Raw genomic sequence first — 26,885 nt, forward strand, 5'->3', positions numbered from 1 at the left:
AGCACATATTTAAGTGAATTGATGCAAAATATTGGATTGCTCCGAAATACTAAAAGTAAACAAATACAAAGGGAAGAAAACCAGACTCTTATGTTTATTTTCATTATGAAAGAATTGACAGACAAAAGAAAACATAAAAGAAAGAAATATGCAGGGGCATTAATCAAAGCGCTTTACAAATTTGTAAAAGGGGCACAACGAGTAATTTAAAACCACAGAGAAAAAGAGAAAATATACAAAGATGTCAATCAGTCCAACCCTCCTTTGTTGTACATGTCTCAAAGCGCTTTACAAATTTGAGTTTTTTATTTGTAGAATAAAATATAAAATAACACATACATGACTGCACTATTTCACAGATCGTGTTTGAGACATGAGGAATTTTTTGGAATTCCTCTCTGGCAGGAATATGATAATGTAGCATTTTGGAATAAAGATGCAGAAAAGCACACCAAAGCTTGAGGACAAAATTGCAAATATTTCCACAGCTACTGTGTACTTCCCAGGAGAGCTCACATAGGCCGGGATAAAGGTGATCCAGACCGCACAGAATATCAGCATGCTGAACGTGATCAGCTTTGCTTCATTGAAGTTACCAGGCAGTTTTCTTGCTAGGAAGGCCAGGACAAAACAGAAACACGCTAAACACCCGATGTAGCCTAAAACACAGCAGAACAGAGCCACGGAGCCCAGATTGCATTCCAGGATGATCCTGTCTTTATACAGCCAGGTATTTCTCACTGGAAATGGAGGGGACACTGTGAGCCACACAGAGCACAGTGCAATCTGAATGGCTGCACAGGCAAACACACTAAGCCTTTGTTGCAGAGGGCCAAACCATTTTGTAACCTTATTCCCTGGGAGGGCAGCTTTAAAAGCCATAAGAACCACCACAGTTTTACTGAGCAGACAGGAGAGGCACAGGGCGAAACTGAGTCCAAATGAGGTCCGCCTTAGGCAGCAAGTCCACTCTGTGGGCTGTCCTATGAAGGTAAGAGCACACAAGAAACAGCACATCAGGGAAAAGAGCAGAAGGAAACTCAGCTCCGAGTTGTTGGCACGAACAATCGGCGTGTCCCGGTGCCGCAGGAAAATGGCTGCCACCGCCGTCGTCATGGCCGCCCCGGAGACAGCAACAGTGGCAAGAGCCGTTCCGAAGCCCTCCGAGTAGGAGAGGTACTCAGTGTCTTTCACAACACAGCCGGTTCTGTTCCCACTGGACCAGAAATCCGCCGGGCACAGAGCACATTCTGCTTGATCTGAGGGGAAAGGAAACTGTCTCATCTAGGGCACCTGGAAACAAACACTTCAGCGCAGAAGTGATTCGTATCTACCTGTGGAATTGCTAAAGGTGCCATCGGCACATGGGACGCAGTCGTAGCAGCAAACTGGTTGTCCAACACGGGCAGCTTTTCTGTAGCCGACAGGACAGCTTTCTGTACACACTGACCTAGGAACCTATCATAAAGATTCGCAAAGATTCTGTCACAAAGTCACAAAGGTTTGGTAAATCACTGGCAGCACATTATCCCACCAGAAAAAACAGGCCCGAAGAATAAATGAAATATTTTACTGAAAAGCATGATGATACACTGGAAGTAATATATTTTTTTGGAACTACGCATTCACATACTGTATGAGGCTCCTTTCCTTACCTCTTTAACACGCATTGTTATTTTTTCTTTTTTTTTTCATGAAAGGACACAGTTAAAAAACATTTTCTGTTCTGATTTTAGTTCATCTTATAAGAAAGCAATATCATCAAAGTAGAAAATTGTTTCACAAAAGCAATGGAATGAGAATAGATTATTATCACACTAGAAATTTAATTTTTGTACTAGAAAAAAAATAGAAACATATTATGTAATACTGTATATGATTGAATAAAAATCAGCCTCTTGTTGCAGGGGGATACTGTATAAGGATCACAGTACCTCTCTTTTACCTCCACTCCAAATTATTTCCTCTTCATGGAAGAGAAGCTGTTGATCTTGAGGAAGAGATGCATCAAAGAGCCCAACTGTCACAAATTTAATGGAGGCATCAGAATTTCCCTGCCAGTTTATTATGTCATAGGTTCCCACTGGCTCACCATTGTGATCTAAATACACCTGATCACCAAATTCGTTGGTGTAATTAATTTCTTTTAGATAGTGAGCGACCTGGAGGACCAAAAGATTTTAAGTCAATATGTCTTTAATTACACCTTAATCTTTATTAATGTTTGTGATGTCGTCTCAGAAGCACTTGAAAGCTTTTATCAACATTACCTGCCATGATTGGAGGTTATATATGTCCCCACAAGTTCTGTTAATAAATGGTCCATTCCCATGCTCACAGGCCTGTAGTTTATGAAGAGCATAGGCTACAGCATACACAGCTTTGTGGATGTTATAGGTCACCCTCAGGTTTGAAACATCGCCATAGATGCTTTTCGATTTCTCTACATTTTCCCTTCCAGTACAGGTTTGATCATAATACGTCCTTGTAGCTCCAGAGGTATTAAACTCAGAGGTGCCTGTTTCATTAAACGAACACTTAAACTGCGTTTCCCAAAACTCTCTCACAAACTGATTAACGTCTTTTTCAAGCGGGCTAAGCTTGAAAAGAAAGTCTTTCAACTGGGGCATTTCTGCTTTCCGAAGACCAAACCCTATTGTGCCTCTCAGGAAATGAAAGTTTTTGTTGCCAGAGATTAAGGTGGAGGTGACCCATGCTTCACTGGCTACCCACTGTCTGTCAGTGACGTTCTGGTGTGCAATTTCCTCAATCAAAGAGTATATTTCAGCCTCAATGGAAAACACCACAATAGCTCTTGCTGTGGACTCTTTGATTTTTTTCACAATTTCAAGCGTCTTCTTCTCCGACAGCACCTTTGGAATCACCAGTCTGTAGGCGATACAGGAGCCCAGTTTTGTCACTTCCTCACTCAACATTTGAGTGCCTAGGTAGCCATAGTCGTCGTCTGATCCAATAATGCCGACCCAGGTCCAGCCCAAGCGATGAATAAGGTGAGCCAAGGCCCGTACCTGGTACACATCGCTTGGAATTGTCCGGAAAACGTTGGGGAAGTTGTGTTTGTTGCTCAGGCAGGCACAGGATGCAAAGTAGCTGACCTGTATGGAAAAGAGTGAGACTTTCCCTATAACAAAACCTGAAGGCGCAAAGTCTGCCAAGTTTTAAAAGAAATATAGTCTTCAGTCTACTCGGGTTATTTGAAATCAGCATCAGGAGGCAGTGTGCCTTACCTGTAAAGTATGTGTATTGGGGAAGGTGTGAACAGCTGTAATACAGCAGAATTCTTTTTACATGCTAAGGATGAAATCCAGCAGTTTGGGGCTTCTAGTTTCACCTGGGACAATCTAGTTTTCTAAGAGCAGCTGGGTAAATTCCAAAGGGTATCCCCCTTTTTTGGCACTTACCCTGTCTGATGGACTGACATGCAAAATTAACTTCTTGGAAAATGACATACATCAGGAATCCCAAAGAGTAACCCTCACCATCACCTTAACCTCAGAAAAAGTGATAACTTTAAGCTTTGCCCGACACCTGTGGCGAAACCAGCTTTTTCTCGTGACATTTACATAAATTTCCTTTAATATTCAGTTTGGCATCTGTATTTTATATTGTTTTTATACTTCCATTCAGTACTTTATTAAATATATGACTGACACAAGTGTTTCCCTGTCATCTCTGCATTCTCTAGATGGTTTAGATTTGTTGTTTTGTTTGCTCATTTGTTACATTTGTACATTCAGCCCTATGGTCCTTGTCAAGAATGAGCAAACAATTTGGCAAGAGTGTCAGAGCAGAAATAACAGCTTTCACTGAATCCCATAGAATGGATGTCACACGGTCACGCTGACAGCTCTGGGATCTTAGCAAGACAGCTGTGCTTCCTTTTTTAAATAGAAATGTTGCATGTATTTCCATTCCATTGCCTCAGGCTGAACTTGTTATTGTTTTTAAAAGTACCTACAGTATATGTTTATATATGCTAATGAATGCATCTTGAAATGTTTACAAACTGTCCGTAAGACCGAAGTAAAAGTCACAGTACTCTTGATTGAGTCCCATTCCACCTACAATCAAAAGGAATATAAAAGATTTTGAAAGGAACAAACATCAGTTTAGCTTCTGATATGCACATGCCGAATCAAGGAATCACAACATTTCCCATGTCTAAGCATCTGCAGTCTTTTTCTTTCAGAACAAACTGAACTGCAGTTACCGCTGCAGTGTTTCTCCCTGCACTGCTCCAAGAAAGCAGTTTTCTTCCTGAATTATTCTTCCTCAGGCCGAACAGGAGAGGGGGGGAGGAGGAGGCAGCTCCTGGCGCTGTAGGGATTCAGATTATTTCCAGCACACTCACCAACGGGACTCTGAATGGCTGCAGTGCTCTTGAGACTGCAATAGTGAGAGAAGACCCAGAGTTGCCAATTACAGCAGGAACCGAAGGTACGTCTCTGCACTCCTTCTCTCTCTCGTTCGCGGGTTCAGTTAGCATCGATAATGTCGCCTTGACTGCCTGGGGTTCTAAAGCACACGAGTCGTACAGACTGTAGCCAAGTGTGATGTTGGGCAGGAGAGCCTTGTTTCTGTTTACTTCCTCTATGAAAAAGATCATTGCTTGCATCCAGCGAAAGGCTCTGAAATTAAATCTGAGACACACATTCCACACCCTCAGTAAGGTTTTAGTACTGCAATCATTTATTCTGCGTTACCTGAAGCATTAGAGAAGTCCCATTAACATTAAGCTTGAAGCTTCATTACGGACACTGTGTATCTTTGGTGGAGTTGTGTTTTCTTAGGTGTTGAATTTAGTACTCCTACATTTACAATATAAATGATCAGAAACCAGAGAACAGAATATCTAGTGATGTATATTAAAGAATTATACAATGTACAAATTGTGTTATGTACAAAATGCAAGCACTACACCATTATTGTAAACAGTTCGAAAGCAGACATATAAAATTTGATTTCTTTAGATTGACATTTGCACCTAACTTACTCTCTACATCGTTGCTTCCCTGGTTTCTGCTGGTATGTCTGTTCCTCATTGATACCTTTGGAATGAATAGGAAACATCCCTCCAAGAATAACATCCCCCTTTTTATGCTCTCTTATCATCCCGAAGTCGGCTCTGAGCTCACATGTTTCCTCTCCAGCTCCCAGCCAACAGAACACCAGAGGAACAAAGTGCCAGCAATACCGAACATTCATTCTGAATCTTCAATTCGTCCTGTCAGCTCTTAATCTGCCATGAATTTATAAGTTTTGCTTAATTAAACCTGAACCTTCAGGGAATTTAAGAGAGGATCCACTTTGCAAACTTAGACTGTGACCTTCGTTTAACCCCCCCTGCTCCCAGACTAATAAGGAGTGTCGGCAATAAAACCAACCCATGGGTGATAAACATTTTCCTACACAATAAATTTCATTTCAGCATCATTCATCATTCAGCATTCATTTGATCATACCTCAGGGTAAACTGTTACATGCGTTGAAAAACCTCTCTGAAACCAAAACAATTTCTAGCTTTGGCGTGCAACTGACCATTGAAAATTTCCATCTATCCTCTCTTGCTCGGTTCTTGGAAAGCTCGTCGACACTGCTGTGATCTGCCTCAGTTCTCCCCTTTACAAATTTCAAAGGCTACACCTTATCTTTTCTATGTCTTCCCCCAGATCGGGGGAACGATGGCCATGATCAGGGCCCTGTGATCTGCAATCCAAGATCATTGTCACTGAAACAGCCGCTTGTGTGACGTGTTATCTTTCCACAAAAGTGATGTAATAGAATGGTATTTTTTAAGAGATGTTATTACATTATCTCTAATGGATATAGCAACCTGTTTTTGCATTTCTGTAGACATCAGCATACTTGCTATAATGAGTTCACAAACAACTAAGCTGTGTTGTGAACTACAAACCTTGAACACTTCCCAAATTAATAACTTTGTTTTAAATATGGCGCTCTGATACTTAGAAATTACACCGGAATTGAAAAAAACCCCACTAGAGTTACAACTCTATACATTGTTTGTCAATTGAAGCACTTGTATATTTTAAATAGTTATACTGAGGTGTTTTTGAAAGTATCCATAGAGCTCTTATTGTTATTTTCAAGGATATAAGAAAAATGACTATCAGTCCAAGATAATCACTTTCAATTTCTAAACTCTAAACTAATATTATTGTACCATTGTTTATTTTCAGAATATTTACCAGAAGCACTGTGTCATCCCAGAACTTAGTAAAAATGTGCTAAACACTGTTCAACGGTAGAATTTTAAACTCAAAAAAATGTAATAGGTATTTAAATTAATAGACATATTTAGAAAGACATACGTGTGAAGGGAAATCATTGAAAACAATGATGGGTCTGAGGGGTTACTGAATGACCCAGAGGGATGTAAGATAAATACTGTAATAAAGAGTGTGAGATGGACTTCAGCTGCAAAGCTCTTCGGATGTTAAAAGACTGATCTGCCTGAACACCACTTACAGATGTTTGACAACTGTCACAACTTCATGCTGCAGCACAGAGTGATGGTTAGGGATCTGGACCAGACAGAGAGAGGATACTGCTGAACTAAGCACATGGGATAGTAATGGATTCTCAGGTGGAAGCTCTAAATTAGAATTTATTCTCAATTGACTTTTAAAAGGTTAGGGAATAAAAAAATGACAAATTCAAATGAAGTTCAAACTGCCCTATGGTAGTAGCTGTTTTTTAATATTTGTGATTTTTAGCAAATAATCATTAACAAGGGAAACCTTTTGTTAGCTCTTTTGCATGTCCAGAAATGTGTTCTTTCTTGTCTGATGTCTTTTTGGCTGTCACCGCAGAAAATATTTTTCTTCAGATTTCCCACCAGGAGGTGCTGTTTTGGGATTCAGGCAATCGAGATGAAACAGCTGTTAAAAACGGTGCAGAATGCTCACATTTAAATTATTTTTTGCTTTTTTTCGGACACTCAAAACATAAAAATGAAAATGAGAAGAAATTATGAATACATGTTGTTAAAATTAAGTGCAACACATTAATAAATAATTCATTATTAAACAGTACTGTGCATCTATTGTAATTCAGTCCGTGATTAATTTTTAAGCGGCACATTAATATAATATTGAGTTTTCAAATTATGTATACATAATGTAATTAACATGTAAAATATGTTATTATATCTGGTTGGTGTGTCTGGGTTTTCGCCTTAGGTTATTTTGTGCTCGGGAACAATTTTCCAGCACATTTGAAGTGCAAAATTATCATTACATTTCAATTCTGCAAAGTACAAAAGGTATTATACCATTGCGAAATGACTGAAAAGTTATCTTTAACTCTATTTAGATAAATTTACTTATACTAGATAACTTAGTACTTTTCTTTCATTTTAAAATCTATTACACTGCTGCTTCTTTGTCTTTCTGTGCTCAGATCTCATGCCATGTGGAGACTCCTGGGAGGAAAATTTAATTAGCAGTGAACACCTGGGTCTTCATTAGCTTATTTGGGGGGCAGAGAAGCAAACAGTACTTCACCAGCAGATGGTAAATAGGACAGACAGTGGGAATGATGTGACCTTATTACAAGATCTGTTCTCTGTCTTCACCTTCTACAACTGAAGAGAACTGAAAGATCATAACTAGGACCACCTAAGTAAATAATTATTTCAATTAAACAGATTTGAACAGCTACCAAAAGCATTGCAATTCTAGACAAAACAAATGTATTCTGGATATCCTCACAGTACTATAACTTAAACGAAGAGCTCACAAAAGCCCTTGTTTTGTGATGCACAGCACTGCACCATCTTTGAGTGCAAGCAACATATTATGTTTTATTGTAATCGATGCTCTGTGGTAGTGAGAGGAGAGTTCTGTCAATATATTTTAGCATATAAGCAATAGCCAGCACATCTGTATACCATGGCGAACTGAATTACTGGCACAATGTCAAAGGCAGGATTTTGACAGTCTGTTCATATTGTTTCACAAGCTAAGTAAATATGATAAAATCATTGCTTTGAAACCCAGGATACACACATATTATTCAATCTACAGTATAAACGTAGAAAAACATGAATAAACAACAGCAGCCCTAAATCATGCATACATATTAAACAACAAAATTTAAATCTTTGGCTCATCAATGCCAGAAAAGGTAGATGTTTTTCTAGTGGGGCCCTGAACACATTCTACTCGTCCTAGTGTGCAAACAGCATTTTCCAGAGCTATTCAGAGGCCCACAAGGGTATCAGTGTGACAGTACTGGTGTCAGAAGTAAATGTCTGCAGCCACTATAACTTCACATTCTTCGTGAGTGTTATATAACAAGAGCTTGCAGAACCTTTTGGAATCTCCTAATGGATTTTATGAACAGAAAACTATATATTTCACATTTCTCATGTATGTTTTTTTACATCTGATAATGGTTCTTCCTTTAATTGTTTTGCTACAGGTATGTATAACTAAATCCAGATCTATGTTGTTGAACAGTATTATTTCTGAATGGAGCACAGCATCTATACCTGAGAGCATGTCTACATATCTCTTCCTCTCTCTCTCGTTCCTCTTCCTCGGCTAATTGCTCTCTGACTCCTACTTCTTTCTGATATAGTAGTGAACTCTAGTGGTAAAATAGAAGTGGTGCACATTTATGTGGTCTTACAAAGATGTCAATCAGTCCAACCTTCCTTTGTTGTACATGTCTCAAAGCGCTTTACAAATTTGAGTTTTTTATTTGTAGAATAAATTAAAAAATAACACATACATGACTGCACTATTTCATAGATCGTGTTTGAGACATGAGGAATTTTTTGGAATTCCTCTCTGGCAGGAATATGATAATGTAGCATTTTGGAATAAAGATGCAGAAAAGCACACCAAAGCTTGAGGACAAAATTGCAAATATTTCCACAGCTACTGTGTACTTCCCAGGAGAGCTCACATAGGCCGGGATAAAGGTGATCCAGACCGCACAGAATATCAGCATGCTGAACGTGATCAGCTTTGCTTCATTGAAGTTACCAGGCAGTTTTCTTGCTAGGAAGGCAAGGACAAAACAGAAACATGCTAAACACCCGATGTAGCCTAAAACACAGCAGAACAGAGCCACAGAGCCCAGATTGCATTCCAGGATGATCCTGTCTTTATACAGCCAGGTATTTCTCACTGGAAATGGAGGGGACACTGTGAGCCACACAGAGCACAGTGCAATCTGAATGGCTGCACGGGCAAACACACTAAGCCTTTGTTGCAGAGGGCCAAACCATTTTGTAACCTTATTCCCTGGGAGGGCAGCTTTAAAAGCCATAAGAACCACCACAGTTTTACTGAGCAGACAGGAGAGGCACAGGGCGAAACTGAGTCCAAATGAGGTCCGCCTTAGGCAGCAAGTCCACTCTGTGGGCTGTCCTATGAAGGTAAGAGCACACAAGAAACAGCACATCAGGGAAAAGAGCAGAAGGAAACTCAGCTCCGAGTTGTTGGCACGAACAATCGGCGTGTCCCGGTGCCGCAGGAAAATGGCTGCCACCGCCGTCGTCATGGCCACCCCGGAGACAGCAACAGTGGCAAGAGCCGTTCCGAAGCCCTCCGAGTAGGAGAGGTACTCAGTGTCTTTCAAAACACAGCCGGTTCTGTTCCCACTGGACCAGAAATCCGCCGGGCACAGAGCACATTCTGCTTGATCTGAGGGGAAAGGAAACTGTCTCATCTAGGGCACCTGGAAACAAACACTTCAGCGCAGAAGTGATTCGTATCTACCTGTGGAATTGCTAAAGGTGCCATCGGCACATGGGACGCAGTCGTAGCAGCAAACTGGTTGTCCAACACGGGCAGCTTTTCTGTAGCCGACAGGACAGCTTTCTGTACACACTGACCTAGGAACCTGTGCCAAATCAATCACATATGATCATGATGTTCAATTAATATTGTTCCATTTGTTAACAGCATTTTCATAGTATCCCAGTTATATGTGTTTGTTAAGTCTTTTAATAGCTGTATCAGAAAGGTTTTGACAGCTTCAGGTGATTTTCTATGAAACAACAGTATGTTTTTGGAACACTAGATGAAAGAAAAAAATACAAGAAGATGCAAGGATACAACGCAAACCTCACAGGATAAGAATATGTCAGTTTTAATGTTGCAGAATTGGAAATGCTGATACACCAAAACAGTGCAGTAAACACAGGACACTTAATATTGCTTTGCAGTTCATCTATTAAAAATAATTTATCTTGAGTACACCTTGGGTCAGTTTTGAACTTTTTCATTGACTGAATATGCACATATTTTTTCTTTAGACTGGTGGCTTATGTAAACCTTAGAACACCAATCATGAGCGCACAGATAGATACTGTAGCATGAGCTACTTTTCAAAGTAGCAGATGGAGAGGTGGTGTATAGGCAACTCACCTCTGTCGTCTCTCCATTCCAAATAATTTCATCCTTATTGAAGACAAGCTGCTGTTCTAAAGGCAGAGATGAATCAAACCGTCCAACTGTTGCATATTTAATGGATCCAGATGGATTTCTTTGCTAGTTTAGAATGTCATAAGATCCCATCGGATCACCATTTTTGTCAAAATAAACAGTATCACCAAACTTGTTTGTGTATTTTACTTCCATTAGATAGTGTACCACCTAGGGCATTGATACACTATCATTAGATTGCAATTGACCTTTCTCTTCTCAGATTGAAAGAAACTATTCTACATCATTCACATTCTGAAGCCATGCTGATGGCCTATTTTCAATAAACATATAGAAATATAGATAATGTACTTACCTGCCACGGTTGTAGATTATATATATTTCCACATGTGTTGTTATTGAATGGTCCTTTGCCACTCTCACAAGCTTGCAAATTGTGTAACGCATGTGCCACTGCATAAACAGCTTTGTGCATGTTGTAGGTCACTCTCAGTTGCGATACATCATTGTAGATGCTTGGAGTTTCGCTTAGGTTTTCATTTCCTGTACAAATCTTGCTCTGAGGAGCAGTTGCAGACACATCTGAACCTGTTTCATTAAAAGAGCACTTAAACTGCGTTTCCCAAAACTCCTTGACAAACAGGTTGTGAGGTTCCAGCACAGGATTAAGCTTTTGCAGGAAGCTCTCCAACTCAGGCATTTCTGCCCTTCGAATAGCGAAACCTATTGTGCCTGCTAAGGAGAGGAGGTTTTTCTTCGTAGAGATTAAGGTTGAGGTGACCCATGCCTCACTGGCAACCCACTGCTTGTCAGTGATGTTTTGCTGTACGTACTCTTGAATCACAGGATATATATCCTCCTCGATAGCAAATGCAACAACAACCTTAGCTTTGGAGTCTCTGATCGTCCTCACAATCTTCAGGACTTCTTCCCTGGATGCCACCTTTGGAATAATCAGTCTGTAAGCAATGCACACACCCAGCCTCCTCACTTCATTGATGAACATCTGAATCCCATCTTTGCCATAATCATCGTCTGCTCCCACTGTGCCCACCCAGGTCCAGCCGAAGTACTGGACCAGGAACGCCAGCGCTCTGGCCTAGTTCAAATCACTTGGAATGGTGCGAAAGAAGTAAGGGAACCGCTGTTTATTGCTGAGACAAGCACAGGAAGCGAAATAACTGACCTGAAATGAAATAACGTTGAATGGCAATGAATTAGGAATATCACCGGGAATCAGCTTTACATTAAAAATGCAGAACAGAAACCCTTGTGGTTCCTTCAGTGAGCACTCTAGAATTTGCTTGATAAAGAGAGATGAGGAATTTCCAGTGCCTCATTTATGACACCACTTTCACATTTCTTCTTTTCCTTTTTACCCAAGATTTCAAGTACACAACCATACTCTTTACACAGGATATCCTCCTTCTGAAAAGCCTGTTCCCATAGGCTTTCAACATAGTTGCGTTCATCATTGTTTGGCAAATGCAATACGACATTCTCACATGCGCACATCAACACGTAAAGGACAACACCAGGAAAACACAACGTAATATTCACAAACATATCCAAAGCACTCTGGAAGAAAGTCAGATTGCATAGAAATAGACTGTCAAAACTGTTTAATAAAACTTTGGAATTTAGCACTGCAGTAAAGTCTAGTGATCATAACATTCACAAAGATTTTTTTTTCAGGCAATCTGGTTTGATTTTTCTCACTCTGCTCAATTAAGCAAACTTTCAACGAGCTGCTGCTACAGCAGGAGACCACTCCACGTTATATCTGAAGGTTATTTTGTTATCTTCATGAGTTCCTTTTCATTTGGATTGTACTCACCAAAGGCACGTTAAACAGGTTCAGTAGTCTCGAGATGGCCATGGACAGTGTCGATCCAGAGTCCCTTATAATTAAGGGTATGGGAGGGACACCACTGCATTCTTGACTGCTTCTGTTCACCGGTTGGGCAATCATGGCCATTGCTGCTTTTATTGATTGCACCTCTATTCCACAGGTGTCGTACAGAGTGTAGCCCAGTGTGATGTTAAGCAGGAGAGTCTTGTTTCTGTTGATCTCATCTATGAAGAAAACCATCGCTCTGGACCAGCGGAAAACTCTGAAATTAAACCTGAGACAAAACTTTTAACTTTTCACAAGAACACACACTGTTGTAAAACACTGCCTTTGCCTTCTTTTCATCTCATTTATTGACCTCCTTTAAACTGTCATGTCATGATTTTATTGATTTCTTCTTTGTCATCTTACTATTAGAATTCGTTTCATTAACATTAGTTGATAAATACAGTCAACTGACCTTTCACTTAATTTCATTCAACAGTCACCCTCCTTTAGAATACAAAACACAAACCCAAACTGCTATCTCTACAACAGATAGTGAATACATCTGTAATGCTTTTATGCAAATGTCAAATTCTCTGCGTTCCTACAGTATATATATATATTTATTAAATTAAATCAATTTAATCAATTTAAATTTGTGCATATTCATGTACATTCACTTTAAGTGTCAGATATAATAAACTCTGATATATTTATTCTGGGTAGGGGAAGAATTTTTGCGTTCATTTTTTAGTGTCACACTTACTCTCTACATTGTTGCTTTCCTGGTTTCTGCTGGTATGTCTGTTCCTCATTGATACCCTTGGAATGAATAGGAAACATCCCTCCAAGAATAACATCCCCCTTTTTATGGTCTCTTATCATCCCGAAGTCTGCTCTGAGCTCACATGTTTCCTCTCCAGCTCCCAGCCAACAGAACACCAGAGGAACAAGGTGCCAGCAATACCGAACATTCATTCTGAATCTTCAAAACCCGGCACACCCTGTCTCTACAGCTGTTGGCTTGCCCTGAATTTATAAGGTACAGTTAATTTGACTTTGACCTTCAGGGAAATTAAGGAGAACAAATTATTTGCAACCTAACAATGAATGACATGTTCCTTTACCAGATACCTCCACCCTTGAATAATGTGATTTGCAGGGATACTACATTTTACTCCCATTTTACATCATTTTAGGACATATGTCTGCCCCCTTCCATTTCCAAATATGTATAATTATTAAATATATGTATTCATTTAAAATGGATTATCAAAAGATATCAGTCTAGATACTCAACACTGGAGTGTCAGCTTGCAAAAAAACACATTGTATGGATTTTAATTGCAAATGGATAGCCCTTTATCCCTTGGAATGTTATTTTTTGTGAATTCTCTCAAAATCCCAGGGTACCAAGGTACACAAGCTGTTAAATTGCTTACAACATTGTGAGTTAATTCAATTCTGTGAAACGTCCTTTTTGAAGCAAAACAAACAATCTCTTTTCAGCACTCGATCCTCGGATGAACAGTGGACTTTTTACCTTCAATTCTTTAAGGGAAAGAAAGACGAAAACCTGCAGCCAGTGTTGCAGAAATGTTCATGTTTATTTTTGAATAAAATGTTCATTTATTCTCCAAGATACCATGAAGACAAAACCAAACGGAATCAAATGGTGGGGACATGCACAATACAAGAACAAGGGGGGTACATTGAACAGGGACCAGAAAGAGAAAAAAAAATGTTTTTCCCAAATTCCCAAACTCCATCCCTCCATTATCAGAAAGCTGGTCATCCTGCCCAGGAAGGTGGGATCGTGCAAGACAGACTGCTGGAGAGCAAAGGGTCTCTCCCTTCAGTTGGCATGCCCATTAATCAGGCAATCACAGGGAAATTTCCAAACTAGTGATACTCATGTCTCACTCATACTCATTCATAAAATCAAATGTGTCATCACACTTTCTTACAGATTTACTAGAGACAATCTAGGGGGCTCATGCTCTATTTTTAGATTTCCATGAACATTTTTTGTCAGGTTGAATTTGATGATGTGATGTAACAGCGAAGCTCACACGGAAAGAAATTGCAAACGAGCAATGAGATGTTTCTTTCCTTTATTGTGACAATCATTCCACACGTTTCCAAATGAAAGACGGTTGCTTTTCAAAAGAAGATTCAATACTGTTTTTACTTTCTCCTTACTTCATGAGCTTTAGCTAGCAATAGCTTGAAGTGGCTTACAAAAAAGGTCACAAGAGAGTCTTAAGTCAACAAAGTTCAACAGTTCAAAATGAGAAGTTACTAGATATGTGCTTTATGGACACAGTGTACAATAATTAAAAACAGAGTAAGTGATTAGCTCTCATTAATTGCTTTGCTTGGAATTGAGCCTCAGGCTTTCTAGTCTGTTTTTGACACCTTTTTAGAATCCTGCCAATGTAAAACTGTCTTTTTATGGTTATTCACTGACAAAGCAGAACGTGATTGAAAATGTTATACATAATGACTGATGAGTCAAATATATTTACAGTAACTGACAAGATTATAACATTGACCTTTCCTCTGTTTGTTTTTCTGACTTGCAGAGCCGAGGACAGCTCTCATGTTGCCTGCATGACAGGGACTTCTGAGACCAGTTTTTAATTATCAGTCAACAGCTGAGTCTTCATCAGGTCCTTTGGGGTCAAGGGTCTGTTTTTCTGCAGCAAGTGATAAATATGATATGACAATAAAGCTCATTCAGGTTCGGGACACAATCAGTGTGACGTCACAACAGAGTTCAATTATTTTGCTTCTGCATTATTTTATGGAAGATTTTTTTTTCTTTGAGATCTAAATTCAGATTTACTTTGTTATAACATTGGCAGTAAAATAAATATCTTAACTGCAAAGTCTTACTTCACTCATTCTCAATGGCTTTACAGACTTATTTTTAGTGACATTTTATTTATTATGGGAACTATATTTATACACATTAAAAAACATGGGAATGATGAAGCATTTATCTCTCATATTCCTTAAAAGGGATGAGAATTACTGGGTGAGAAAGACTGACAATATTGAGGCACGAGATAAAAAGACTGGGTCAGGTGACATCTCCCTTTTTCATGCTAAGGTGCTACATGCAGAGAGTGGCCTGTTTTATTTAAATAAATATTTCAAAAATACTTGCAAAGACTCTAAAGAATAAAAATACAGCAAACTATTTGAAAACCAGATCTTCATTTATTTTAAGAACAATGCAATCTGTGAGGGCCAGTAGTTGTTAATACAATAATAGAAATAACAAAGAACAAAGGAGACAATGGACAAGATTTACATATTTGCCAAAATGAGAAACAATGTACTTCAGAAATGATCCTTTAAAAAAAAACACGGGATGAAGCAGAAAGTGTTAATAAATCAGTGAGAACAAAAAAATATGGATGGTTTAACCCCACCTACTCACTTCTTTAACAAAGCATTTCTTGATTGTTTTCAGCTTCTCATTGCGTATCAGATTGAGGTAATGTTGTGTAACTGCACAAACTCTCATTATAACACATTCAGAGGGGGGTTTGAAGAGAGATTCACATGCACATGTGACAAAGCATGTGCCTATGTAATCCTGCAATAAAAACAAGGACATACAGTACTGTAGGTAATGTTACATTGATTTGGTGAGAAGAACATAACCTTTAGATACATTTCTTATAGAATACTTTATTCATTCTTATAGAAGCTTCCATATAAAAAGGAGGGAGTATTTTATGCAATTAGGTGAAAACAAGTTAAATTAAAATCTTCATTAGTGCTCCAGAAGGCAAACAGACACTATTCTTACACTAGACACTGTCACGATCTTACAAACAATATGTTTCAAAATGTATTTACAGATATTTTAAGAACTGGTTTTAGCTGGCACCTTGCCCATCAGCTGCTGTTTAGTGTTCCTCTCAGGCTTCAGCAGGAGGATGTAGCACTTAGGGACAAAAATGCACACTAGAAGACCATAGCTGGATGACAGAATAGCGAAAATCACAACAGCTACTGTGTACTTTCCTGGAGAGCTGATGTAAGCTGGTACGAAAGTGACCCAAACCGCACAGAAGATGAGCATGCTGAACGTGATGAGCTTGGCTTCATTGAAGTTGTCTGGGAGTTTCCTGGCTAAAAATGCGAGGACAAAGCAGACGCAGGCCAGGCAGCCGATATAGCCCAGAACACAGGCAAATCCCAGCACAGAGCCCATGTTGCACTCCAGAATCATTTTTGCGCTCTGCTCCAAGAGCCTTGATGGATAGGGTGGCAACAGTGTCAGCCAGAGCACACAGATTAAAACCTGCACCAGGGTGCAGAACAGAATGCAGGCTCTTTGCTGCACAGGACCAAAGTATCTCATGATGTTGCTGCCTGGAAGCGTGGAGCGAAAAGCCACCAGCACAACAACCGTCTTGCTCAAGATGCAGGAGATGCAGAGGACAAAACTCACCCCGAACGCTGTGTGGCGCAGCTTGCAGGACCATGGCAGAGGCTGCCCAATGAAAGCCAGTGAGCACAGGAAGCAAAGCACCAGGGACACCAGGAGCAGGAAGCTTAACTCAGAGTTATTGGCTTTGACGATCGGAGTGTCCCTGAAGTGAAAGAAGGTGCAAATCACACAGGCAGTGATGGCAGCTCCGCCGATTGAAATAGCTGCCAAGATAATCCCCATGGTCTCTTGGTAAGACAAGTATTCGGTCTCTTTTGGCACACAAGCTGTTTTCTTGGCATTAGACCAGTATGTGGGTGGACACTTTTTGCATTCTACAGAACCTGAAAGAGGAAAGAAATATTCTTAGGATTATTTTAACAAATAAATGTGCTTTTATTAGTATTTTTGTGCTATTATTAGTATCCCTTGTGCTACAGGGAGCCCCACGGCCCTGAGCTCCGTGCACTGAGAAAGCCACGTCATTAGAAATGTAAGAACAACACAGTTCTTCACAGGACTGTGTGGTAATCCCAGCAATCTGTAATCACAGCAGAAGCCAGGTTGTGTGGAAATCAAGTAGACAGTGGACCTGTAATATTGCTGATCTCTCCATCAGCACAAGGCCGGCAGTCGAAACAGCAGGCTGGCCTTCCTTTCTGAGCAGCTTTCCACGTTCCTGGGAGGCAGGTTTCAGAGCACACTGACTGAGGAACCTGTCAAGAGAAAATATTTTACTTGTGTTGCTAAATCATTACTGTAGCATCTCTCCCAGAATAGACTTTATATTGGAAAAGATTAAAATCCAGTTTTAATGTATAAGCCCAACACTTGGTATTTTGTGGAACAGAAACTTGTAAAGTAAATTCTTTATTATGTTGACATTTCCTCTCCTATACAGTTTACATTATGTGTTACCAAAACCTGGTCTTCTTCTTCTAATAGCCTGTGGGGTCCTTTTTTATATATTGATGCCATTCCACTATTCCATACACTTACCTGCACAGCATACGGTTTAAATTTTTATGCATTTTATACAATGGTTTTTTTATGGATATCAGCTTTTAGTAGGTACAGTACATATCTACATGGGTAAGGCAGGGAATTTCAGTATAAATGTATTGATAATTGATAATTATGCAAAAACATCTCATTATTAATCTTTTCATGTTCAAATCTTATTTACCTGCTGTATTGTTTGAAATATGAGTGCATTTTTTTTACATATCAACACCTGCCCAGCCTCACCTCGCGCTGGCCTCCAGTCCAAACCACTTTATCTTCCTCAATGTTAAAGTCATTCTTAGATCCCTCCGATGCGTCAAACTGACCAACTTTCACAAACTTTACCGACCCGTCTGCCTCCCTCTGCCAGTTGATGATATCATATGATGCTGCTGGATCCCCATTTTCATCAAAATATATCTTCTCTCCTACAGGTGTGTTACCATGTACTTCTTTGAGATAGTGAACAAGCTTAAAAACAAATTCATTGGAGCTTATTAAATAAAAATACATTATTTTGAAAGATAAAATGAAATTTCCGCTCTGCACACCTCATTCATACCTGCCATGGCTGGAGGTCAGTGATGTCTGGGCATGTTCTGTTCTTAAAAGGACCTTTTCCAGGGCCACAGAACAGCATGTATTGAAGATCCAGAGCTTTTGAGTACACAGCTTTGTACACGTTGTATGTTGCTCTTAATTGTGAGACATCATGATAAGTAGATTTAATGTTTTCTAATCGTTCAGTACCAGTACACTTTGGCCTAGATGTTGAAGATGGGGGGAGATCATGCTCTACTGTCAACAGAGCTAGAGAGCAGCCAAACAGTGTTTCCCAAAATTCAGGAATAAATGTATCAGTAGGATCTGAAGCAGGGTGAATTCTTTCCAGGAAAGACTTGAGTCCTTTAATCTCTGTCTTTCGCAGTGCAAACCCTAGAGTCCCTTCCAAGGAGTGTAATTTCCTTTTGGTCCTAACCAGTGAAGATGTAATCCAAGCTTCTGTGGCTATCCACTGCTTATCGGTGATGTTGTGATCCACAACTTCCTCCAGAATAATGGAGATGTCTGCATCAATAGCAAACATAACAATTGCCTTTGCTGTGGAGAGTTTAATTGTTCTGACAATTTGCAATATTTTTTCCTTCGTATAACCTTGGGAATGATCTCAGAAAAAGCAATGCAAACATCAAAATTCTTAAGTTCTTCTCGGAATATCTGTATTCCACATTTACCGTAATCATCGTCTCCAGCTATGATTCCCACCCAGGTCCAGCCAAAACGTTTCAGCAATTTGGCCATCGCCCTGGCCTGGAAATAATCACTTGGAACTGTTCGGAAAAATGATGGGAATTTGTTTTTGTCACTAAGACATGCGCATGAGGCGTAGTAACTGACCTGTAAAAAATTGAAGAACTGAAACTTCACGAGGAATGACAGCAGCCGAAAGCTTGGGAGAAATTAGAATCGTTTATTGTGATGTGGAGATTTGGCGTAACCCGCTTGGCTGAGGGCCAACCTCCCGGCCGTCGGACGGGGAGGATAGGACCCCCATGCGACCAATGGGGTAGCTGCAAAGGTGGAGAGGGGGTGGAGGAGGGATGCAGAAAACGAACGAGGAAGAGGAGAGAGTGACATTTGATATTTATGGAGACCGGTTGCTTACGTCAGGATTAGTGAGAATTGCGGCAGCTGTGTCGAATGAGCGCGGCTGCCTTCATTCCTCCCGAACTTTCATTAAAAACTCCATATTGTCACTTCACAAATGTCAACTATTTTTATATTGTATATATTGTATTAGTCAGATATACTTTTTATAGCAATAAATACAATATTGTTGTAGAGCCGGTCTATATTTTTAATGATAAATATTATATGTATATACAGTATACACGTATGAATGGACAGATACATTAAAAGATCCATGTTTACTGCATGACTAATTTTTTATTTTTTGGAACTAAATTGCAATATAATGTGCTTAACAGATTTCTGGCAGTGTCGGCACTAAGCTGAACAAGGCAGAAAACCTGTTGCCTTTCTGAAAATGTAGAATCTGATTGAACATGAGAGGAGTTACTGAGAAACTGTTTTCATAATTTGGCTTATTTTCTGCTGGCAAACCCCCTCACCATAGGAATTCTGAAGACTCCCAGGGTTCTGGCAATAACCACGGATACAGAGGAGCTGGCATCCCCAATAATGACGGGCACATCTGGAGCTCGTCCACAGCTGGAGCCAGACACCGTCTCCCTCTCTCCTGTCACCAGAGCCAGGGCCTCCCTGAGAGCAGTCCGCTGTGTCAGGCAGGTGTCAGCAATGGCGTAACCCAGCGCCACGTTCGGGAGAAGCTCGGTGTTGTTGTTAATTTCCTCCACCGCAAACGTCATTGCCTGCAACCAGCAGAATCCCCTGAAATACAAATTGAAATTCAAAGATAATTATTTCACTAGGTTTCATGCTTCAGCTTCACTGTTAACTTTTTGTGCTATAACTGTAGCACATTCCAGGCTTTAAATGTTTAGACAAACAATTATATTTCATTAGGTTTTTGAGTTCACATTCTTACAAAGCTACAGCCTCTTTTATTTCATGAAAGCATTTATTTTTTCTTTCTAAAATTATGCTGTGCCTTAAATTTAACCTGTACAAAATACACTTTTACATCAAGCTTGCAATACATTTTGATTTCAAATAGCTTTTTGTACCCATTGATATTGATATATACAATCTTAGGTACCTTTCACATTTAGGGATCTCAGGTTTATATTTAAATGAAATATCAAGTGCAACTACTCCTGGATCTGTATGTATGGGGAATAAACCTCCAATTGTAATGTCTCCTTTTTTATAAATTCTTTTTAGAGATGATCTCTCATGAAGCTTACATGTGGATTCTTCTGCTCGATACAGTGTTTTAAGAAACACAAATGAGAAATACAGCAAGAAAGGTAACTTCATCTTTGTGAGTCAAAGAAGGGATCTGAGTCAAAGAAAGAGACAGAGGGTTGAAACCAGACACAAAAGAGTTAGCTTTCTCTTCATACAAAAAAAGGATCACTTCTTATATACAGTAGCTTACCTAAATCAAAGAGCTGTCTAATCAGCTATTAAAATCTGTAGCAGCAATATGTAAGTAATTGAGAATTAGGAGAATCCCTGAAGGACTGAGATAATTGTATGTTCCTTAAACCCGAAGGAAAACAAAGATTTGTTTTTGTTGTGTTATTGGTTGTACACTTGATTAACCAAGAATACACAAACCGTATCTTTGGAATCTGTCAAACACCCCAATCGTGTTACAGAGGTATTGCAGGATACTGTCCCTACTGTCATCAGGGAACACTTGGGAGATTAAGAGCCAAATGTGTTCCTGTATAAAATTATACCATCAGAAAACACTCCAAAACAGATCATCATAAAATGATGCAAGAATACGTTATTTGTTACTAATATGTGTAATGAGCCATGCTTCTTGTGAAATAATAAAATACAATGTGATTCTTATCAGGTATGAGATACTGTCAGTCCAGTCGAAAACATGAATACAAAGTTTCTTAGAGATGTTTTATAATGAAAAAACATGAACACAGATTTCTTTTATTGAATGTCTTTAACTGAATGTCTTTTATTGAGAGTTTTTTTTTTACAGCTCTGTTTCCTCTGAGCTCATGTCAGCCCACAGGATGTACAAACCCTCCTCACAGGAGTCTGTGCTGCTGAAAGACTCCTCTTCTGCAAGATATCTTGATGTGACCTTCATCTTCTCCCTGCCGCTATCCTCCTCACCATCATCTTGCCAGGAGCACGGTGAAGGGGTGGACGATCCCAGAAGCTGCCAATCTACAGCACAGGAGCCATCTTGGACAGGAGAAGTGCTGATTAGAATGCAGCACAGAACAGGAGGGCCAATCTGCACAGTGACCAGGAAGACAAGCCCAGACAGTGATTGGCAGGGGAATGTCAATAGGAAACTTGCTTTCTTCCAGATCATTTTTATTCAGAAACCTTGAGAACGATAGTAGATATAAGAAGTCTACACAGCCTTATCAAAATTGTAGGTTTTTGTTATGTAAAGCCAGAAATCAAGATAAATAAGATAAATAAATAATAAATAACATTTTTCCATCTTTAAATGTGACCTTGCAACCAACAAAATTCAAGAGAATAACAAATAGATAATTTTTAGGAAAAATAAGTGAAATGAAAAAAAATCTACAACACCCTGGTTGCATAAGTGTGCACAACACCCCCCACCCCCCCCCCAACTTATACTTTGTGGAAGCACCTTTTGCAGTTATTACAGCAGTAAGTCTTTGTGAATAAGTCTCTATCAACTTTGCACACCAGGACTTTGCAATTTTATCCCACTCTTCCTTGCAAAAAAGTTCAAGCTCCTTCATATTGCCAGGGGGTCTCCTGTGCACAGCCCTCCCTTGGTCATCCCACAGGTTTTCTATGGGATTGAGATCTGGGCTCTGACTGGGCCATTCCAAGACTTTGATCTTCTTTTTCCTTGGTTGACTTGGATGTGTGCTTTGGGTCATTATCATGTTAGAAGGTGAAATTCCTCTTCACCTTCAGCTTTCTGATAGAGGCCAGCAGGTTTTGTGCCAAAATATCTTGATATTTGGAGCTAGCCGTTATCCCATCTGTCTTGACTAGAGCCCCTGTCCCAGTGAAGAGAAGCAGCCCCAAAGCACGATGCTGCCACCACCATGCTTCACAGTACAGTAGGTATGGTGTTCTTTGGATGATGAGCTGTGTTGTCTTTGCACAAAACTTATCTTTTAGAATTAAGACCAAAATGTTCACCCTTTGTCTTAAACCATAAGACATTTTCTCACATGTTTTAGGGTGATTTAATTTTTTTTACAAAATTCAGACAGGTTTGGATTTTCTTTTTTTTGAGAAATGGCTTCCGTCTTGCCACCCTAACCCAATGGCCAGACGTGTGCAGAATACGGGAGATTGTTGTAACATGCAAGGAGTGACCAATACCTGCCAGAAATTCCTGCAGCTCCTTTAATGTTGCTGTAGGCCCCTTGGTAGCCTCCCTGATAAGCTTGCTCCTTGTCCTGTCATCAACTTTGGAGTGTTGTCCAGATCTTGTCAATGTCCCTGTGGTGCCACATTTTCTCCACTTATTGATGATAGTCTTCACAGTGCTCCATGGTACATCCAATGCCTTTGATATTCTTTTATACCCCTCTCCTGATTGGCGACTTTCAACAATAGGATCCCGTAGATGTTTTGTCAGCTCCTTGCGGATTATGGGATGTCCACAATTAAATGTGATCACTCCTCCCGTTATATAGGCTGGTTACAGTGCAGGAATTCCTCTGTCACCTGGATTAGCATTCCGATGCTTCCATGTTGCGACGCAGTAGTGTGATGTCATAATACACTTCATACAGCTGTATTAATATCACTGCTTTCAACAACGCTTTCAATAGCTTAGATTTGTGCTTAATACTGCTTCACTGAGCTGTTGGGTCTGGCACCTTCTAGTGGTGGTTCGCACTGTGTCTCATGATGTCTGGGTTCAGCCTGGAGCACGCTTGGTGTGGAGTTTGCATGTCCCCCACATTCTGTGTAGATTGATTGGCGTCTGTAAATCGCTCCTCCACATGTGTGTGAGTGCTGTACACTGAACGGCCAATCACAGTGCTGTCCCGAATGTATTATCTCACCCCCATATTAATAAAGATTACAGATAAATATAAATATGGGAGCTTGATTTTTATTTCACATAATTAGAGTACATAAAGAAATGTTATTTTTTATTCAGTGTTGGATTCAAGGTACGATTCAAGGCAGGAATAATATATCAGTGCACTGATCGGTGTGGTCATTTTTTTTGTGGTTGTATCTCTTGTGTGCTTTTTGTACATCTGCACAAGAGGCCGTAGACAATTACGTCTCATAAAAAGAATTGTACCTTCCTCAATTACAGTACTTTAGAACCGACAACGAAACTCTGATGGAGATTTGTGGGAAGATCTATCGTTACTTCTCCAGACTGCCCTGTTTGTGTCCTGCTGGCCTCAGTGCTGCCTTCCGGCCTGCTGAGTTAGCAGGAGTAGCAGCACTCGTCCCTCATCACAGCACTGGTGTCTGACACCAGGGGTCTGAGAGAATAGAGTGCACAAACATGGAGACTGAGATGGAATGAGACAAACTCTAATTGTTGGTAATTTTTAATGCACTTTAAAATGCACATTCAATAATTGGCTTAATTTTGGATATGTGTATTTTTATATGCTTTAAATGTCGTGCCATAAGCATCACAATGTAGAGCACCTGTACATTTCATTTTCATATCAGTTATACTAATTATATGGGCTGTTACAGAATTTTATTTCACCTAAATATAATAAAATACATAAAATTTGTATGAATTACATTAAAAAACCCAAAAATAGAACAGAACATATCAGTTCCTGGTTATTATTATATAATTAGCTGTTTTGTACAATTTATAATTATCTAATAATAATAATAATAATAATTTAATGTCTTCCCTTTTCTTAAGCATAATTAAACATTCTTCTGGGTCTCGGTTTAAAGTTTAAAGTAATCGAAATTGAAGTGTTTTTAAATTAATTAATATTGTATCAAATTTATGATATGTCTAAAAATTCAAATGACACAGTCAGCAGGTAAGAACAGTCTCTCTACACTTAATAATGCTCCTGTTGCCCCCACCAAATTTATGACTATAAATTTGTTAATAATTGATGAAATACTCATAGTCAAAGAATATTTTATAAAATGTGTTTGTTGTAAATGTCTGTAATATGTCTGTAGATTTTATTTTACTTTTATTTTTTGTTGAGTTTAATGTAAATATCATTACTTTATTTGCTTTGGCAACACTGATTGTACCCATCGGTCATGCTAATAAAGCACCTTGAATTGAATTAATGCCTCTTCAATGTGTGGTTGTTTTTCCAAGTGAAAGCCTCCCTCTTGTGGCTAGAGTTTGAAATACAAGCTTCAGGGTGAACGATCCCTGATTTTTCATTCTCGACCTTTAATTGCAGAGTAAATGCAATCCATTATTAATCCATTTGTTATTCCCTTCCCTGAACCTTGAACCTTGTACAGCAATACAATGTTTTTTTCATCTTCAAAGACAATATTTTTGGAGATTAAATTATGTGAGCTTTGTATAAGAATATGAAATCTAAATTGATGAAATTATTAAATGTGCTTGATCCAGCTAAGCCCCGAATGATTCGCTTAGACCTTTCAGTTTCTTAATTTCCTGCCTACAAAAAACTGACGCATTTGTATCCTGCAAGGTCTGCTGCCTTGTCCTGCCTTGCTTGCTGTTATTTCTTTTTCATACCTGAATAGAGTATAAGCAAGCAAGACTGTACATGCTTTGGTCATATTTGTTTAGTAGTACTTATATGATACCTAAAATAGAGGGGGCAGAGGTTATCACTGTTTGACAGAACTGCTTTGAAATCTATATACAGTATATGGACTAGGAAGGAAACATTGCAAGAGCTGTTAAGAGCTCACTTAGCCCTGTGAAACCCGCTCTGGGCCAGTGAAATATAAGAAAATCAGTCTCATGCCCCCAGCAGTGATGGCTCAGTGTGAGTGGTGCAGCGTCTTTATCGATCAGAGCCTGAGAGGGCAGCTGCCCCAGGGGTGAGAGGCCTTGCTCACAGCCCCAGTGTCTCCCTCCCCACCGCCCTGCCAGCTGGGCTGCAGGCAGACTCTCTCCTCCGCCCGCACTCTGAGTGGAGCCCAGGTAGCCCGCAGGCCTGGAGACACAGGCTGGAGCCTCCTGCCCTGTCAGAGGAGCGTCTCCCCCCGCTGGCCGGCGCAAACTCCGCACAGAAGCTCCAGGACCTCTCTGCATTTTCTTATTTCTCAAAGTTCAATTCAGATTCAAGAATGAGAATATTGACTTTGTCCAATAGTAAATGGAGGAGCTCTTCCTAGCTGGCTGGAGCAAACTCTGCAAAGAAGCTTTGAATTTTCATGGACTGCAATTGCTTTACTGGATCAAAGTCTGCATTAAAGCCACAAAGCCACCACTAATAGTAATTTTAGCGACTTAATTGTCTTTTTCAGGCATTTAAAAATTGCAGGATCAAAAGATATATCAACAACTGGGTGGTTTTCTTCAGTAGTTGAAATCATGGATCCATTAGCAGTATTCAAAAGAGTTCTGATTACAAATTGCATTGTATTATCTTGTCTGTGAACAAAATAAGTCTGAAATGTGCAAAGTCCTGCAGTTGTAATTGAATCGCACGACAACCACAACACACACAAACTTTAAATGGACACACATGATTCCTGAACAGAAAAACATTAGCTCTTCGTGCACAATTGTTCAGACACACAATTATATGAGGCCTTCTCTAGAGACGGAAGATGAGAGAGGTTCAATTATAATAAAATGAAGCTCTGTGAAGAAATAAATATTTAGCAGTTACATGCAATGATTGTATGTTTTATTAAAGCCTTAGCAGAAATCTAATGGTGTTGGGGTAAAATACAGTACAATCTCATCATGCAGATGCCTGTTTTTATTAATTTAAGATATATCTATTTTCAGAAATTTACAACATAAGCAATGAATACCTGTCTGTAATACACATAATGTGAGGCCTAAAAAACATGACATCATATCCTCCATGTCACGAGAAAAACAAAAAACAGATTCAGTTTGGTGCCCTTGCAATTATTTAATCTCGTACAATTGCTCTAATTTTCCCTAATGCCTTCAGCAGAGCTCTGCAGCTGTGAGGCCAATTTGTCTGGAGTGCTGTGCTTTTTTGTGCCCTGGAAAACAGCTATCATAAATTCCCTGTTGCAGTAAGGCATTTTTCTGCAGTTGTTTGTTAGGATGTTAATTCAGAAATGGTGTTATATTCTAAAATGTGCAAAAATGCTTTTCTGTTGTGCAGAATTTATAATTTAGTGAGGATTTGATTTCCATATCCCAGTAGCACTCAAAGTTCAGAACATATTAATCTCAGATGATCTTTAACAATCTTCTTATCTCTAATATTGTAATGAGATTATATTAATTAGTAACAGCTAAAATAACTGTGTTTGACATGTTTTTGCATTTTGTGTCTTTTTAATTAGGTTTAGATAAAATCACAAAGGCAAGTCATTG

The 26,885-nt window shown here is 39.4% G+C and overlaps 1 protein-coding gene and 2 pseudogenes across 1 annotated transcript; all 3 read right to left on the reverse strand.

The window, feature by feature from the left end:
* Positions 1 to 348: 348 nt before the first annotated feature.
* LOC148837121 (extracellular calcium-sensing receptor-like) lies at positions 349 to 5,091 on the reverse strand. The gene is made up of 6 exons (XM_088914273.1): positions 5,015 to 5,091; positions 4,373 to 4,661; positions 2,271 to 3,116; positions 1,935 to 2,162; positions 1,335 to 1,458; positions 349 to 1,259 (listed from the first exon to the last, which is right to left on the reverse strand). Exons 1-6 carry the CDS (start codon positions 5,089 to 5,091, stop codon positions 349 to 351), a joined length of 2,475 nt encoding a protein of 824 aa, XP_088770399.1.
* Positions 5,092 to 8,787: 3,696 nt separating this feature from the next.
* Positions 8,788 to 13,122, reverse strand: LOC148837122 (extracellular calcium-sensing receptor-like; annotated as a pseudogene).
* Positions 13,123 to 16,159: 3,037 nt separating this feature from the next.
* LOC148837123 (vomeronasal type-2 receptor 1-like) lies at positions 16,160 to 25,613 on the reverse strand (annotated as a pseudogene).
* Positions 25,614 to 26,885: the final 1,272 nt, after the last annotated feature.

This window comes from Atractosteus spatula, chromosome 4, assembly GCF_055471065.1.
Source record: "Atractosteus spatula isolate fAtrSpa1 chromosome 4, fAtrSpa1.hap1, whole genome shotgun sequence".
Lineage (NCBI taxonomy): Eukaryota > Metazoa > Chordata > Actinopteri > Semionotiformes > Lepisosteidae > Atractosteus > Atractosteus spatula.

Excerpts from the sequence above, each read along its gene's own strand:
- LOC148837121 (XM_088914273.1), bottom strand. The coding sequence starts at position 5,091 with ATGTTTCCTATTCATTCCAAAGGTATCAATGAGGAACAGACATACCAG. Across the intron at positions 3,117-4,372 it reads AGCCATTCAGAGTCCCGTTG|GTCAGCTACTTTGCATCCTG; the intron begins GTGAGTGTGCTG and ends TTTTCCATACAG. Across the intron at positions 1,260-1,334 it reads CACCTTTAGCAATTCCACAG|ATCAAGCAGAATGTGCTCTG; the intron begins GTAGATACGAAT and ends CTTTCCCCTCAG.